The 18249-nt window shown below is 40.7% G+C and overlaps 2 protein-coding genes across 3 annotated transcripts; both read left to right on the forward strand.

The window, feature by feature from the left end:
- The first annotated feature begins 4359 nt into the window (after positions 1–4359).
- LOC127349566 (uncharacterized) lies at positions 4360–6491 on the forward strand. Its single transcript, XM_051375427.1, has 7 exons — positions 4360–4405; positions 4529–4713; positions 4792–4885; positions 5028–5069; positions 5178–5297; positions 5423–5457; positions 6252–6491. The coding sequence occupies exons 1-7, from the start codon at positions 4360–4362 to the stop codon at positions 6372–6374; spliced, it is 645 nt and encodes a 214-aa protein (XP_051231387.1). The 3' UTR covers positions 6375–6491.
- Positions 6492–8556: 2065 nt separating this feature from the next.
- Positions 8557–18029, forward strand: LOC127349557 (uncharacterized). 2 transcript variants are annotated; one of them, XM_051375417.1, is made up of 7 exons: positions 8557–8602; positions 8726–9070; positions 9221–9262; positions 9375–9488; positions 9614–9648; positions 10976–11045; positions 17869–18029. In XM_051375417.1, the coding sequence occupies exons 1-7, from the start codon at positions 8557–8559 to the stop codon at positions 17919–17921; spliced, it is 705 nt and encodes a 234-aa protein (XP_051231377.1). In that variant the 3' UTR covers positions 17922–18029. The 2 variants fall into 2 exon arrangements, with proteins under 2 accessions (XP_051231377.1, XP_051231376.1); XM_051375416.1 differs by lacking the exons at positions 8557–8602; positions 8726–9070; positions 9221–9262; ... (1 more) ...; positions 9614–9648; positions 10976–11045 and adding exons at positions 15909–15954; positions 16104–16448; positions 16592–16633; positions 16739–16852; positions 16964–16998 and having other exon boundaries at positions 17799–18029.
- Positions 18030–18249: the final 220 nt, after the last annotated feature.

Below are 18249 nucleotides of genomic sequence, written 5' to 3' on the forward strand. Positions count from 1 at the left end.
TTTTCTCGCTCATGTCTCTTTCTGTCTCTCTCTCTCAGTCAAAGTGTCTGTCTTTCTGTTTTAGTCTGAGAGGAAAAAGAGTATGCTTAATGTGTGATGGACGACGATTCAGAAAGGACACTGATAACTGTCAAACTTATTTATAGAAAGTGAAATGGTTTTTGGTGGGAGGGGTTAGTGAGGTACACACCACTTGTTTGTCAGGAAGCGACAGCACAGTGTGGTCTGAGAACAACTGAGGTGAAAATCATGAGACCTCTGAAGCCAAAGCTCAGTGGAAAGTATAAAAGGAAGCAGTGAAAACTAACTTCTTCTGATGAATTTCAACTAGCTGCTGTAAAGAGAACTTTTTTTTGAAAAACATGACATAAAATAGCAATAGAATAAACCACCCATACACCCACGAAAAAAAATGGGGCATTAATTTAGAATGGCCAAACTGTGATGATAAGACAATTGCTCATAGTGGATCTGATGAGGGTGAAAACACCAGTGACCCCTGTTTCCATCCAGGGGGTCCCTGTGGATACCAACAGACTTAACAAACTGATCAGGAGGGCCGGTGATGTCGTGGGGGAGGAGCTGGACACTATGACGACCGTGGCAGAGAGGAGGATGCTGTCCAGGCTTCAGTCCATCTTGGACAATGTCTCACACCCTCTCTACGACACACTGGCCCACTAGAGGAGCACCTTCAGCCAGAGATGGGGACTTTAGTTTGCGACTCGGACTTGAGTCGCACTTAAGTCGCACACACAAAGACTTCAGACTCGACTCGGACTCGTGTTTTGGGACTCTTGAACAATCATTATGTTTTAATTTTTGGCGTATAAATATTGAGGAAATTCTGAAACGTCTGATGAGCTTAATGTGATTCTTTCCTTTCTTTCATGGTAACCATGGTAACCATATTACGCATTGGGTGCGTGCCTTGCGGCCTCACACACTAGTACCTCGGATGACGACTATGGCGCCAGGCGGCACACGTGCAGCTACTGCTGTACCATTTGTGATTGCATTTGGTTGTAAAAACTTCAAACAGGACGGCACCAACAAAAGGAGCGCTGACTGCAAAGTCTGCAGTACCCGAATCAAGGATGCTGGATCCACCACATCAAATTTTATCAGGCACCTGAAAACTCACCCAGATAGGTCAGTCACATTAGCGCATATGGACGGTTAGCTCAGCATCAGCTATGTAACGTTCACTTAGCTTATTAATTACTAGCTTTGTAACTGAATATTTGAATAGATGAGTGAATGTTAGTTTGCTTGTCGCACTTGTTTGCATTGAGTGGCGTTGACATGACGTAAAAAAAAAAAAGGTCGGGTAACGTTAATCATCTACGTTGCCACCAATACGGTTGCAGAGTGCAAACCTTGGATGATTGGTTATTATTGCATGACTAATAATGTTAGATTTACAAGATTACAAGATTACTTTATAAGTCCCAGAGTAACATGCAGTGAAATGTCTCCTGGTTACTCCTAAACTGGCCTTATAAATAGAATAAATAAGATAAATATGAATAAAATCAAACTAATATGATGTAATTAATGTAATTAAATATAATCTAAATAATGTAATCAGAAATTAAAATATGTGCAAGGGTGTGTGTATGTGTGTGTGTCAGGCTGAGTCCTGGTGGTGGGGGGAGTGGTCAAGTTGAGTTCTGGTTCAGGGGTCTAATGGCCTGAGGAAATAGCAATATTTTCCTGTTACCCTGAGTTAGTCTACATCTCAGCAACCCTCTCTATAATCAGAAATAAAAGATTGATATATAGCCTGCAACATTAGTTTAGATCCAGTTTTTCTCTCAGAAACATGTGGTTCCAGATGTGTTTTGCTACACATAAAAATGTGAGCTATATCATCCAGATCTTATTACTATAATTAACAGCCTAATTTTCCATGTTATTCATCTACAGGTTTTCTGGATTCAACAGAGCGAAAAAAGTGGCCAGTGGCAGTGCAGAGGGACAGAGCAGCCTTTCTTAACAAAACCAGGTGTGCCGATATACAGCCAGGGCCATCCCAGGCAGAAGGTCATTACTGAATCCATAATACAGGATCTCATCATTTCATGCAATCTGCCTCTGTCTTTGATTGACAAGCCTAGCTTCAAGAAGTTCATGTCAGTGGTAGAGGAGAGATACTGCCCAGTAAGTGACCGGATAGCAGCAGATGACAGAAGGCTCATTACAAGCAGAAGAGACATATGACTTTTATTTTTTAGAGACTTGAGACTTGACTTGGACTCGTGACCAAAGACTTCAGACTTGACTTGGACTTACAAAAAAGGACTTGTGAACATCTCTGCCTTCAGCAGAAGACTCCTCTCACCAAGATGCACCACAGAGCGCCACAGGAAATCATTCCTGCCTGTGGTCATCAAACCATACAACACCCCCTAAGAGATTCAGACACCCCCTCTCTGTAATCTGACTCAAACATAGACAATCATTTTTTGCACTTTTAGCACATTATTACTGTACATTTGATCTTTTTTATATATTTTGTTCTTAATATATGTTGTTTGTATAATACATGTTGTTTGTATATCTGGAGTTTGTACCAAAAATAATTTCCCCCTGGGATTATTAGAGTATTTCTGATTCTGATTCTGATTCTGATTGCAGTGGCACAGTTATACGCACAATGAAGAGCTTTACTTTAATAACAGCTGTACTTCTCTGCAGCCTCAGTAAGTACTGCTATTGAATTATTCTGCCAGCAAATACAAGTCTTACCTCTCTTTTGTCCAGTGTAGAGGTATGTTGTTGGTTTATCAGCTTATGAGTAAATCTCATGTTTTCTCCGCTGTGTGTTTCAGGCTGGATCTCTGTCTCAGGTTCTGAGTCTCAGACTGTGGAGGTTCAGCCTGGTGAAGATGTCACACTGCTGTGCTCCAACATTTATAGAGTTACAATTCAGGTGGAGTGGTTCAGAGTGACCAATAGAACCAAACCCAGCTGTATATCCTATCTGTACAGTGCTGATGGTAAAGTTGGCAAAAAGGTAAAATACTGTGATGAATTTCAAAATGGAAAATATAAAATGAGCTTGAACGTCTCGACTGTTTTTCTTCAAATCAAGCAAGTGAATCTACATTTAGAATGGCCAAATTGTGATGGCAAGATGACTGGGTCAGAGCATCTCCAAAACTGCAGCTCTTGTGGGGTGTTCAGGGTCTGCAGTGGTCAGTACCTATCAAAAGTATGTTTGTATGGGGCTGCATAACATTATGACCACCAGAGTGCCCAGGTGGTCATCATGTTATTGCTGATCCATGTACATGATTCTGCACAGTGAAGGTCAGACATCTAACGGAGGTAACATTTAACAAAACATATTTTTATAAAATGCTTTAGAGCAGAATACTTTGGTAGACAGAGGTCTGTAGTGCCTCCTGGAGGAGACAAGATTAACTATGGTGTGAGCAGAAGTCAGATGTGATTTCAGTATGCCCTTCAGTTAGCCTGTTTGGTTATACATACCTTACAGTGCAGCGATGATGATGATCTTGGAGGATCAACTAATTGCACATTACATGCAGAGAAAGAATGACAGTGTGCACATGCAAAATGTCTCCCTTGGCTCTAATAAATGGAGCTGTGGGTACTTACAATGACTGTGTTCTGTCTATCAATCAGTGACTGTTTGTTCTATCGACAACTCTCTCTGTCAGTAGAAGAACTCACACAACACAGAAAGAGAGTGGAAATGTATCTCTAGCTCCATCAGGCTGCCCACTGGTGCTCCTCAGGGCTACATACTCGGCACAGTGCTATTCAGACTGTTTATACCAAACTGTCGAACAAAATCCAGTTTCAGTCACGTCAATAAGTCTGCTGAAGACATAGTAGAGGCAGACTGTATCTGCAACACTAATACAACAAACAAATAAATGGCACCTCTGTGCTGAGAGTCAGGGGCGCAAAAGTGGGGTTAGTCCCCTAACACCACCCCCTATGACTTGCTGATTTGATTACTGGTTTATTATTGTGTTGTTCATGTTTTACTGTCCGTGCACCTCGGCTCCAGAGAGGAACAACTTGTCGTTCTAATGGCATACTTGAATACAGATGAATAACAACAATCTTGCAGGTGATTTTTACTGTCTGAGCTGCTGTATCAGACTGTTTTCTTCCATGATGGCTGTATAAAACTGTATAAATGGCAGAATAATTGTAACTTGATGCCGTCTGAAATTCTTTGAGGCATATGTTTGTCTCAAACAGCATCAGCAACAGATATTTGGTGATGAATGATTTGAGTTTCTTTACATGAACTATATGAATACTCCGCCCCTTTCCACTGATATAAAGTGCTCTTGCTGTGGCACGGTTATACGCACAATGAAGAGCTTCACCTTAATAACAGCTTTACTTCTCTGCAGCCTCAGTAAGTACTGCTATTGAATTATTCTGCCAGCAAAAACAATTCTAACCTCTCTTTTGTTCAGTGTAGAGGTATGTTGTTGGTTAATCAGCTTGTGAGTAAATCTCATGTTGTCTCTGTGTTTAGGCTGGATCTCTGTCTCAGGTTCTGAGTCTCAGACTGTGGAGGTTCAGCCTGGTGAAAATGTCACACTGCTGTGCTCCAACATTTATAGAGTTACAATTCAGGCGGAGTGGTTCAGAGTGACCAACAGAACCAAACCCAGCTGCATTTCCCATCTGTTCAGTGCTGATGATGAAGCTGGTAAAAAGGTAAAATACTGTGATGAATTTCAAAATGGAAAATATAAAATGAGCTCCAACGACTCCACTGTTTTTCTTCTAATCAAGCAAGTGAATTTATCTGACTGTGGACTGTATTTCTGTGGATTTTACCAAAATGGATACACCGTCATTTCCACTGCAACATATTTAAATGTTAAAGGTAAGTTTGTAATTAAATATTACTTTTTATAAAGGTCTTATTATATTTACAATATATCTCAAATGTATTGTCACAGTATGAAAGCAGCATAAAGTCAAACAAGTAACCAAAACATTTCGTATGGTTTGATCGTCTTTTAAAGGTGATGGTGAATCTGATGATGAAGTGGATTTTCACACTGACAGTAAAGTTTTCCTTTCCTCTCTTAAGATTATTTTTATTGTGCAAGTTATCATAGGGCCATTCATTTTGAAGAAAACACGGATTAAACAGTCTAAATCAACCATTTTAGGTATGATAGTCGAGGCTGATGGAATGACAACCCTAATGAGTGTGATCCTCGGTGGTCTGACTGCTGTCCTCACTATAGTCATCATTGTTCTGGCTGTTAAAATCAGGAAACTTCAGACAGGTACAGTACATTTATAATTTGTTGCACATCATCTAGTGAGCTGTGTCAACATGACGGACAAATCCAAAGTAAAGTATGTGATCAGTAATAATGAACTAATCAGACTTTTGTCTTTTGTCATTTAGCTGTGAAGGAAGAAGCACAGCCAGAAAGAAACAAGGTGAACCCACCATTAACTTACACAAACTGTGTGTTATGGTTTTAAAGTTGCATTTGAACACATGATGAGTCTGTTAATGATCTTTGTCCCGAGCTGCTGCAGGTGGAATCAAACAGCAAATTCAGACAGGCAGCTGCCATCTTCAAACTGTAAACTGACAGTTAAAGTTCATTAACTTGAAGCAAAAACGTGATTAACTTCATAATTTTCAGCAAAGAAAAGGAAAAAATAGAAAGGTTAACATTGGGCTTACTCAGAATGTGAACAAATGCTAGTTGTGTGCTTACCCAAAAGTAATGCCAACAGTTACCTTGTTTTTTCCATGTGAAACACATGAAAATGCATCAGCCAGAGAATATTCTTTTTAGAAAGAGAAAATTGAGTGTTCTGCCATCCTGTTGCATATCGTTTTCTGAAGTACAGTTACAAAATGGTTATTTTGAATTTTAAATATGGACATTGTAAGGTATTCTATTTGCTTTGATGTTCTTAACTGATTTCTTTGTGGTCCAACACTCAAATCCACCAATGAGCAAACTCAGCTACAGTGTATTCTTTTTCCGTTGTTGTTTTTGCAACCTAATTTTAAATGATTTACCGTTTTTACTTGTTTACATTACATTGTGCATCACAGCTGGGCTTCCAATAAAAATCAGCATTTAAATTAGACTTAGCTAAACTAACACTCATCTCAGTTTAAATGATTTGTTTGTAGTCCAACACCCGAATTCACCAATGAGCAAACTCAGCTACAGTGTTTGTGTGTATGTGACTCTAAATACTCTGGTTTACAGAATCTGGACTCAGATGACCTGAACTACGCAGCTCTACGTTTCCAGGCGAAACCAAAAAGAAACCACAGACCTGCACCAGAGAGAGAGCTGGAGCCACATGTTGTGTATGCTGCCACCAGATAGACTCAACTGGGACTGTAGCTCTGAGTGGAACTGATGCTTTATCACATTAATCTGCTGTTGTGTTTTTGTGTGTGAGTAATGGGTGGAAAGAGTCCAAAAATAAACTTTGATTCTGTATTTTCTCGCTCATGTTTATTTCTGTCCCTCTCTCGGTCAAAGTGTCTGTCTTTCTGATTTAGTCTGAGAGGAAAAAGAATATGCTTAATGTGTGAAGGACGACGATTCAGAAAGGACACTGATAACTGTCAAACTTATTTATAGAGAGTGAAATGTTTTTTAGTGGGAGGAGTTAGTGAAGTTCACACCACTTGTTTGTCAGGAAGCGACAGCAAAGTGTGGTCTGAGAACAACTGAGGTGAAAATCATGAGACCTCTGAAGTCAAAGCTCAGTGGAAAGTATAAAAGGAAGCAGTGAAAACTAACTTCTTCTGATGAATTTCAACTAGCTGCTGTAAAGAGAACTTTTTCGAGAAACATGACATAAAATAGCAATAGAATAAACCACCCATACACCCACGAAAAAAATGGAGCATACATGCAGAAGGGACATATTGTGATGGCTAGACAACTGGGTCAGAGCATCTCCAAAACTGCAGCTCCTGTGGGGTGTTCCTGGTCTGCAGTGGTCAGTACCTATCAAAAGTTTGTTGGAATGGGGCCGCATAATATTATGACCACCAGAGTGCCCAGGTGGTCATCATGTTATTACTGATTGGTGTATGTGATTCTGCACGGTGAAGGTCAGACATCTAAGTGAGGTAACATTTAATCAAACATATTTTTATAAACTACTTGAAGCAGAATGGTTTAATAGATAAATGGAGCGAAGCCTGCAAGCTCGTTCAGGCAATCAACTCGAGCAGTGCTGCTATACATACATGACATGCCTTATTCCATAATCACTAACCAAGCAAACCCTTTCAATCTGGCGGTCTATTTAAACTGCAAAATTTCTCAGCTCTCCCTCTGCTGCGTCAATGCTGCCGTTGCCTTGCATCACATCGCTGCTACTCTGTAAGCTATTGCTGCCTGCTGCGCTGTAAGCCCCTCCACCACCCCAGCATCCACCTGTAGGCTCCGGCTAGGGGTTAAGGTATTTGCGCATCACTCCCTAATATCTCTATGTAAACATATCTGCGGGGAGTGATGAGGTCGGAGCTTGGATGCCAAAATCTAAATATGCTATACTGCTTTAATAAACAAATCGACATGAGTTGTCTGACTGAAATGTTTGAAGTGCTTCCTGGAGGAGACTAGATGAAATATGTGGTGAGCAGAAGTCAGATGTGATTTCAGTATGCCCTTCAATAAGCCCTGTTTGTTTATACATACCTTTACAGTGCAGCGATTCAGCTCAGTAGAGAGTGAGATGGTGATCTTGGAGGATCAACTGATTACACATTCCATGCAGAGGGATAATGGCAGTGGGCACATGCAAAATGTCTCCCTTAGGTCTCATAAAAGGAGCTGTGAGTACTTACAGTGCTTGAAGTGACTGTATTCTGTCTACACCTCCCTCTGTCAGTAGAAGAACTGACACAACACAGAGAGAGAATGGAAATGTATCTCTAGCTCCATCAGGCTGCCCACTGGTGCTCCTCAGGGCTACATACTCGGCACAGTGCCATTCTGACTGTTTACACCAAACTGTTCGAACAAAATCCAGCTTCACTCATGTCAGTAAGTTTTCTAAAGACATAGTAGAGGCAGACTGTATCAGCAACAATGATACAAAAATGGCACCTCTGAGAGTCAGGGGCACAAAGGTGGGGGTTGTTCCCTAACACTACCCCCCATGACCTGCTAAATTGATTACTTATTTATTATTGTGTTGTTCGTGTTTTACTGTCTGTGCACCTTGGCTCCAGAGAGGAACAACTTGTCGTTCTAATGGCATACTTGAATATAGATGAATAACAACAAACTTGCAGGTGACTTTTACTGTCTGAGCTGCTGTATCAGACTGTTATCTTCCATGATGGCTGTATAAAACTGTATAAATGGCAGAATAATTGTAACTTGATGCTGTCTGAAATTCTTTGAGGCATATGTTTGTCTCAAACAGCATCAGCAACAGATATTTGGTGATGAATGATTTGAGTTTCTTTACATGAACTATATGAATACTCCGCCCCTTTCCACTGATATAAAGTGCTCTTGCTGTGACACGGTTATACGCACAATGAAGAGCTTCACCTTAATAACAGCTTTACTTCTCTGCAGCCTCAGTAAGTACTGCTATTTAATTATTCTGCCAGCAAATACAATTCTAACCTCTCTTTTGTTCAGTGTAGAGGTATGTTGTTGGTTAATCAGCTTGTGAGTAAATCTCATGTTGTCTCTGTGTTTAGGTTGGATCTCTGTCTCAGGTTCTGAGTCTCAGACTGTGGAGGTTCAGCCTGGTGAAAATGTCACACTGCTGTGCTCCAACATTTATAGAGAAACGATTCCTGCAGAGTGGTTCAGAGTGACCAACAGAACCAAACCCAGCTGTATCTCCTGTCTGTACAGTGCTGAAGGGAAAGCTAAATACTGTGATGAATTTCACAATGGAAAATTTAAAATGAGTTACAACATCTCCACTGTTTTTCTTCAAATCAATCGAGTGAATTCATCTGACTCTGGACTGTATTTCTGTGGCTTTTACCTAAACGGACACACCTTCATTTCCACTGCAACATATGTAAATGTTAAAGGTAAGTTTGTAGTAAAGTCTTACCTCTTTTAAATATCTACTTATCCTATCATATTTACAATATATCTCAAACATACTGTCACAGTATGAAAGCAGCATAAAGTCAAAGAAGAAACCAAAACATTTCATATGGTTTGATCATCTTTTAAAGATCATGGTGAATCTGATGATGAAGTGGATTGTAACACTCAAAGTAAGGTCCTTCTTTGCTCTCTTAAGATTATTTTCATTGTGAAAGTTACCATAGAGCCATTCATTTTGATTAAAAGACAGATTAAAAGAGTCTAATTCTACCATGTTTCCAGTAGAGGAGCCTGATGGAATGACAACCCTAATGAGTGTGATCCTCGGTGGTCTGACTGCTGTCCTCACTATAGTTCTCATTGTTCTGGCTGTTAAAATCAGGAAACTTCAGACAGGTAGAGTACATTTATAATTTGTTGCACATCATCTAGTGAGCTGTGTCAACATGACGGACAAATCCAAAGTAAAGTATGTGATCAGTAATAATGAACTAATCAGACTTTTGTCTTTTGTCATTTAGCTGTGAAGGAAGAAGCGCAGCCAGAAAGAAACAAGGTGAACCCACCATTAACTTACACACATTGTGTGTTATGGTTTTAAAGTTGCATTTGAACACATTATAAATCTAGTGCCATATCAGCATGTATAGATTATGTATTATAGATGTAGCATTAGTTCAACATAACGGACAGAACACGTGCCACCTAATATTGATTTTCATTCCGACCAAAATGAGCCATCAGCAGCATGCAAGTGCACGAAAAGAATAGCAAGGATATTTCAGCTCACTATTCTATTTGTATATTTTGTCCAAATTGCCTCACATTATCAGGAAATGAATATCCTAAATGAACTCTCTGATGTCCATTCTAGTAACAACTCTCTTCAGCTGAATTACGAATCCTCTCCAACACTCATGACAGTGATCTTAAAGGCTGAAATCAGGTGTCATCAAATGAACCACACACGTCTTTTTGAGCTTTCCATAATTATTGATCTCAACAAAACAAAAGTCGTTTAGTTTGTTATCTTGAAAAGTCTGCCTTTTGCAATCACAAGCACAGTTGTTCTCGGCTTCCATATTATTCTGCTAGTCTCAAGCTATAATGATATCCATTAATTCATACTCTTAACTCTAATTTCAGCTGCCATCTTCAAACTAAATGGACAGTTGAGGTTTATTAGCTTGAATAAAAACTGTATATTTCAAGCTAAATGTACCATCAGCTCAGCCATAAGATATCCATATACATAGATGGACACATAAAAGTAATTTTCAGCATTTAAATTAGACACAGCTAAACTATTCTTAATGCTCATCTTAAGCTCAGGCCACACTGCCTGCAAGTCTCTGCAGTGATGCTTCACTAGAGAGTCAAAGTCTCGCCTATCTTTTCCACAAGCCACCTGTGCTTCACAGCAACAATAGACAGTGACAATGATCTGTTCATAGTCATATTGACAATAAACTAGCAACATATACACATTTCAGTTGTTTCAATGTCTATATAGGTAGAATATGTCACAGACATGTAGAAAATTATTCTTCTCAACTCAACACCTCCTGTATCTGTTTCAGATTAAAGCTGTTTCTGTGGACAGAATCCCTTCATATGTCAACAGGACTTTTATTGTATTGTATTTATCAAAGGCACACTCAGTGTAGAAATACAGGGCTGGCAACAGCAGCTCTGCAGTCAAAATCTGTCTGTGTGATCACCTCAGGTGTACGAGCTACAGCAGTTGAGCAATGCAGCGATGCTCACACATGCTGTGTGGACCTAGCTTTAGTGGAAATGATTCCCTTGTGGTAAAACCCAGAAATCCACCGATGAGCAAACTCAGCAACAGTGTATGTGACTTTAAATACTCTGATTCACAGAATCTGGACTCAGATGACCTGAACTACGCAGCTCTACGTTTCCAGGCGAAACCAAAAAGAAACCACAGACCTGCACCAGAGAGAGAGCTGGAGACACATGTTGTGTATGCTGCCACCAGATAGACTCAACTGGGACTGTAGCTCTGAGTGGAACTGATGCTTTATCACATTAATCTGCTGTTGTGTTTTTGTGTGTGAGTAGTGGGTGGAAGAATAAACTTTGATTCTGTATTTTCTTGCACGTCTCTTTCTGTCTCTCTCTCGGTCAAAGTGTCTGTCTTGCTTGTGAGAGGAGGGAGGGGTTAGTGAGGTACACATCAATTATTTGACAGGAAGCGACAGCACAGTGTGGTCTGAGAACAACTGAGGTGAAAATCACGAGGTCTCTGAAGCCAAAGCTCGATGGAAAGTACAAGAGGGAGCAGTGAAAACTAACTTCTTTTGACAAAACTCAACTAGCTGCCAGCGGGTATAAAGTGCAGCACTGTGACACAGGAATCCAGGATTCTTATCCAGACTCCTATAGGGCTTTGTTTCAGGCAATAAAAGCACTTTGTTTAACGTTAGGAAAAGAATTGAGCATAGCGTTAGTTCAGGCAGGGCACGAAGTCAGGCTTAGCTTTCAGTTACAGCTATATCATACGATCACAGCTAGTCATAAACATACATCAGCTGATTCCTCTAAGCTTCCCATTGGATACCATACACAGTCAGCTGACAGCTCACCTGATTTCCTCAAGCATCCAATTGGCAAACATCATGCATGGCGCCTTATTTAAGCTGCTTTAGCCTGCCTGCCTATCTCTGCTGCTCCTCTACAAGCCTGTTTGCCAGGATGTTGTGTGCGTTACTTGTGGTTTGTCGTTTGTTTCTACTTGTCCTGTCTGCGGTGAGTATGATGGCGGGTCGATTGCATTGTGAAGTCTCAGCAGCGATCTCGGCTGTTGGGGAGAGTGTCGCTTTTGAACAACATCCGCAGTTCTGTCCGGCTGCTCTGGTTCTGGGGGGTCTGCAGAAGGGGGGGGCGAATTGCTCCTGCGGCTCCGCTGCGGTCCCGGCTCCGGCTCCGGCGCTGCGCTGCCTTCCAGGGGAGCGCGGGTCCCAGGCGCAGCGGCCGGCTCCACCTGTCTTGCTTGTCAGTTCTGTCCAACATCTGGTTGTCGCTTGCCGTCATGGGTTCAAGGGTCCAGGGTTCGGTTCGGCACGTCAGGCCGGCCAGTCTTCGTCCGCAGTTGGCCTGTGTCCCTCTTCGCTGTCTGCAGGTAGAGCGCATGGTCCCACAGGTGCAGCGCTGGACGATGACGTCACAGCAGCTTGTTTTGACGGCGTCACATTCCCGCCGAGAATGCTGGGAAGTGCAGTCCCAATCACCATAGGGAAGAACGTGCTGCCTCTCAAAAAGAGGGCATGAGAGATCAGCCTTCAACCCCAGTAAACGTCCCTGAGCTGGGGAAGGAGCTAAGAAAGCATCTAAACACTGTTAGTGAATTATCTGTTATAGGGCTGGTTCAGGGTTCTTAGCTGGGCTGACTTTGCTTTGAAGAGCTGACATAGTCGATGCTTTACTGAAGAAAGGATAACAAAAGGTTATATTGGTCCATTCATAAGTTGCCTTCTCAACAAGCATTAAGGTATAGCTACCAGGAAATATTCAGGGAAAATAAATAAACATAATTATTAATTTATCTGCTCTTGCAAAGGCGAAACTAAGGCATAAATAGTTTAAATCCTCTGGCACTTTTCCCTTATTTTATGCTATAATCTACAATGCCATCAGTTGATTAAGGAAGCATGTAGAGGCGCATGGCTAGCCAAGGCAGATGGCTAGCAAGGCAGATGTCACAGATGCATTTAAGTCATGCATTACACCTTCACATTGGCATCTGTTCGGTTTAAATTAAGAGAAATGTACTTCTCAGTACACATCAGGCACATCTCGTAGACGATTTTCTGTTAGTTGACTATCAATTCAAAAAAATCAGACCATGCATTTTTGCTCTTAAATATACCTTTAAACATTAGGTCTTCCGCTATCAAGGAGAAACATCAGACCCTGTAAGGCTAGAGTTCTAGGCTTCACTCTAGATAGTGTACAGATGAAAAAATTGCATCAGAGAGGTAATGAAGCAGCAGGCAGTAGTAATTTCCAAAAGAGAACTGCTCTCCTTGCTTAGACATCTTAAATTGGCATGTGTGTTATTCCCCAGGGAAGTTCCCTTATATCCAGGCTTCTGGACCTCTCCGATTTATAGAGAACTCCATGATATGGTGAGCTTGGATGAGGGCTGCAGATCCGAGCCCCAGTCCCGATCTCTTCTGTGTGATAATGGTATGGCATCTCCTTCTTTTACAATGAGCAGCTAGAATCATCATTTGCCATTAATTATAAAAAGACGCAGCATATTGAGTACATATAAATGAATCGAACACTGTGTGCCAGTTCACCCTGGGAGCTTTATGTCAACAGCAAGGTCTAATAGTGTGACTGCTATGATCTACTAGATCACTAATGAACAGCTTTGCTGAGCTAAGAAGACAGAGAGCAGACATGAGGGGCATTTAGGGAAGAGCAATGGATCCACAAGTTTTTCAGTGTTGTGTACAGAATAATGGAGATATAATTAATTCAAACATACAGTAGAAGTGGCATGATTGACCTGTATGATAACCGCCCTTCCGTAGGTTTTGGGGGGGTATTTTAATAATCAGTGGTTTGCAGACATATGGCTAAAATACTGTCATCTCGCCAGCTAATGCCTCTTCTACCTTTTTAATGAATGTACCCAATTGTTGTTTCATGTTTCTGTGGGGAAAAGACTGGTCAAGGAAACAATCATGTTTTTGCGACAATGAGGCAAATGCCAACATCATTTACAAGGGCGTTCTTCAGTTCCATTCATTAATAGATTTGTAAGGCGCCTCACTTGGTTATCTATGTTGGGTAAATTCATTATTAGAGCATCTCATATTCCAATCTTGGATAACATTGCTGATTTTTGTCCCGGTTTGAATTGCAGATTTCTGGGGATATCTCTAGTATACTTAGCCATGTACTTCAACTAGTGTCTGCTTAGACGTATTGGTTTATAGTCCTGCTGGCTCCTCTTACTGGCACTTCCATGTAGCTCATGGAAGGGAGGTTGCCTGGTATGGTTCTTTGGGGGGCTCTGCTGCCGCTCTCCTTGTCTTAAACTTTTCCATGTAGGCACATGGAAGGGCAGGGAGGTGTGCTCTCCCTGCCTTAAGGTTTTCCACGTAGGCACGCGGAAGGACAAAGAGGTCCCAGAACAGAGCCATACCGCCAAATGTAAATTCTGCTTGGAATATAAGATATTTTGACGAATGTGGTCCTGACTGAATTGCGATTTCAGTTAGATGTTAATAAAAAAATCATATGGCTCAAATCACTACTGACTTTTTCTGTATCAGTGCTAGCTCCTAAAAATAACCATAACCACTGCAGTCACTGTGAGCAGATAGTGTATTGCTTGATAGTTTTTGCAAATATCAAATGAAATATGTTGTTAGTGAACATTTTACATTTTACATTCAGTATCAGGATTTTTCAACTTGCCAGGAAAACTCTGTAACAGTGTGTGCAATACAGTGTATAATGCTAAATACTCTGATCTAAAGAATCTGGGCTCTGATTAGCTGAACTCTGCTGCACTCTCTGCAGTTCCTTCCAAAGACAATAAGAAACAGGAGGCCTGTGTCAGACAGACAGGTAGAAATGGACCAACAGATAGACTCAGGAAGCAACTGAAATGGCAACTGCCTTTCAGTATGGCCTTTTGGTTGTACCGTACCTTTACAGTACAGAGATTCAGCTGATTAGAGATAGAGATGATAATCTTGGAGAATCTACTGTGTGCATGTGTACAATACCTCCTCTGAGTCTGATAAAAAGAGCTGTGGGTACTTATAGTGCTTATAGTGACAGTGTTTGGTCTGTCGACACCTCCCTCTGTCACTGGAAGAACTGACACAACACAGAGAGTGTGTGGAAATGTATCTCTAACTCCATCAGGCTGCCCACTGGTGCTCCTCAGGGCTACATGCACAGCCCAGTGCTATTCAGACTGTTTACACATAACTGGCGAACAAAGTCCAGCTTCAGTCACATCGATAGGTTTGTTAATGTCACAGTAGAGGCAGACTGTATCAACAACAATGATACAACAAACAAATCAATGACACCAGTGTGCAGAGAGTGAGGGGCTTGAAGGTTTTTGTGGTGTACATAATCTACAGTCTTAGATAGTCCCCCAACACAATCCACTTTCCATGGAAGCACTGTTTGTAACCACAATCCTTTTAGTTTTTAGCTATTATATTATTATTTATTTCATTATCTAACAAGGTATTTTATGACACAGGGACATTCTCATTTGGTAACTGATTTATTATTGTGTTTTCTGTCTGTGCACCTTAACTTCAGACTGGGACAACATGTCGTTCTTTTGCATACTTGAATACAGATAAATAACAAACTTGCATATGATGGGCAGCTGTGGCGCAGAGGTAGAGTCATCCATAAATCGAAAGCTTGTTGGTTCGTTCCGTGTCATCGGTGTGTGAATGTGTGTGAAAAGGCTATTGTGCCACGCAGTGTAAACGTGCTTTGAGTGGGCAGAAGACTAGAGAGGCACTTTTCAAGTACTTGTCCATTTACCATTTACCATTTTTACACTGTCTGAGCTGCTGTATCAGACTGTTGTAGATGAGGTGAGGATGTATTCCATGATGGCTGTATAAAACAGTAAGAGTGGCAGAAGAATTGTTACTTAATGTCATCTGAAATTCTTTGAGGCACAATTTTGTCTCAAATGTTCCGTGGTAAAAGATGTGAGCTTCTTTACATGGCCTATTCAATTCCCCGCCCCTTTACAGTGATATAAAGTGCTCTTGCTGTGACACAGTAATACGCACAATGAAGAGCTTCACCTTAATAACAGCTTTACTTCTCTGCAGCCTCAGTAAGTACTGCTATTGAATTATTCTGAGCAGTAAATTCAAATCAAATCTCTCCTATCCAGTAATGCATTTATTTTTTCTAACTTGCTAATTATTTCTTAATGAATCAGTTTATGAGTAAATCTCATGTTGTCTCTGCTGTGTGTTTCAGGCTGGATCTCTGTCTCAGGTTCTGAGTCTCAGACTGTGGAGGTTCAGCCTGGTGAAGATGTCACACTGCTGTGCTCCAACATTTCCAGAAATACAATTCATGCAGAATGGTTCAGAGCGACCAACAGAATAAAAGGCAGCTGTATCACCTCTATGTTTGGATCTGATGGCGAGGCTTCATTCTGTGATGGATTTAAAAATGGAAAATTTAAAATGAGCTCCAACGTCTCCACTATTTTTCTTCACATTAAGCAAGTGGATTTATCTGACTCTGGACTGTATTTCTGTGGATTTTTCACTGGCACACATACAGTCATTTTTACTGCAACACATTTAAACGTTAAAGGTAAGTTTGTAGATAAACGTTATATCTTTTAAAGATCTCTTTATCTCATCATGTTTACAGTATATCTAAATATATTGTCAGAGTATGAAAGCAGCAGGAAGACAAACAAGAAACCAAAACATTTCAAATTATTAATTATTAAGGTGATGGTGAATCTGATGATGAAGTGGATTGTAACACTCAAAGTAAGGTCCTTCTTTCTCCTGTTAAGATTATTTTCATTTTTGCAAGTTACCATAGAGTCATTAATATCAGACAGATTAAAGTGTGTAGTCGTACCATTTTTCCAGTAGAGGAGCCTGATGGAATGACAACCCTAATGAGTGAGATCCTGGGTGGTCTGACTGCTGTCCTCACTATAGTTGTCATTGTTCTGACTGTTAAAATCAAGAACCTTCAGACAGGTACAGTACATTTATAATTTGTTGCACATCATCTACATGATGGACAAATCCAAAGTAAAGTATGTGATCAATAATAATGAACTAATCAGACTTTTGTCTTTTGTCATTTAGCTGTGAAGGAAGAAGTGCAGCCAGAAAGAAACGAGGTGAACCCACCATTAACTTACACAAACTGTGTGTTATGGTTTTAAAGTTGCATTTGAACACATTATAAATCTAGTGCCATATCAGCATGTACAGATGATGTATTATAGATGTAGCATTGGTTCAACACAATGGACAGACAACGTGCCACCTAATATTGATTTTCATTCCGACCAAAATGAGCCATCAGCTGCATGCAAGTGCATGAAAAGAATAGCAAGGATGTTTTATCTCATTATTAATCTCTTCTACTGATATATTTTGATATATATACACCAGGAAATGAATATCTTAAATGAACTCTCAGATGTCCATTCTGGCAACAACTCTTTTCAGCTGAATTATGAATCCTCTCCAACACTCATGACAGTGATCTTAAAGGCTGAAATCAAGTGCGATCAAATGAACCAAACACTTCTTTTTGAGTTTTCCATAATTATTGATCTCAACAAAACAAAAATTGTTTAGTTTGTTATCTTGAAAAGTCTGCCTTTCGCAATCACAAGCACAGCCGTTCTCGGCTTCCATATTATTCTGCACCATCAGCTCCACCAGAAGCTATCCATATATAAAGGGCTGGCAGCAGCAGCTCCGCAGCAGAAATCTTTCTGTGTGATCACCTCAGATATGCGAGCTGCAGCAGTTGTGAAACACTGCTTACAAATGCTGTGTGGACATAGCGTTAGTTGAAATGATTCCTTTGTGGTAAAACCCACAAAGCCAACAATTTAACTTAAAGGTTGTTTGGCAAACTCAGCTACAGTGTATGTGAATATGTGACTCTAAATACTCTGATTTACAGAATCTGGACTCTGATGACCTGAACTACGCAGCTCTACGTTTCCAGGCGAAACCAAAAAGAAACCGCAGACCTGCACCAGAGAGAGAGCTGGAGCCACATGTTGTGTATGCTGCCACCAGATAGACTCAACTGGGACTGTAGCTCTGAGTGGAACTGATGCTTTATCACATTAATCTGCTGTTGTGTTTTTGTGTGTGAGTAGTGGGTGGAAGAATAAACTTTGATTCTGTATTTTCTCGCTCATGTCTCTTTCTGTCTCTCTCTCTCGGTCAAAGTGTATGTCTTTCTGTTTTGGTCTGAGGGGGAGGAGGAAGCGACAGCACAGTGTGGTCTGAGAACAACTGAGGTGAAAATCATGAGGCCTCTGAAGCCAAAGCTCAGTGGAAAGTATAAAAGCAAACAGTGTAAACTAACTTCTTCAGATGAAATTAGAGACCTTTTTGAAGGAACA

Source organism: Dicentrarchus labrax, unplaced genomic scaffold, assembly GCF_905237075.1.
Source record: "Dicentrarchus labrax unplaced genomic scaffold, dlabrax2021, whole genome shotgun sequence".
NCBI lineage: Eukaryota > Metazoa > Chordata > Actinopteri > Moronidae > Dicentrarchus > Dicentrarchus labrax.

Bases quoted from the DNA above. Each gene is read 5' to 3' on its own strand.
- LOC127349566 (XM_051375427.1), top strand. From the start codon at position 4,360: ATGAAGAGCTTCACCTTAATAACAGCTTTACTTCTCTGCAGCCTCA. The intron at 4,886-5,027 runs GTAAGTTTGTAA...CGTCTTTTAAAG, and splicing joins AACATATTTAAATGTTAAAG to GTGATGGTGAATCTGATGAT. The intron at 5,458-6,251 runs GTGAACCCACCA...TCTGGTTTACAG, and splicing joins CACAGCCAGAAAGAAACAAG to AATCTGGACTCAGATGACCT.
- LOC127349557 (XM_051375417.1), top strand. From the start codon at position 8,557: ATGAAGAGCTTCACCTTAATAACAGCTTTACTTCTCTGCAGCCTCA. The intron at 9,071-9,220 runs GTAAGTTTGTAG...CATCTTTTAAAG, and splicing joins AACATATGTAAATGTTAAAG to ATCATGGTGAATCTGATGAT. The intron at 9,649-10,975 runs GTGAACCCACCA...TCTGATTCACAG, and splicing joins CGCAGCCAGAAAGAAACAAG to AATCTGGACTCAGATGACCT.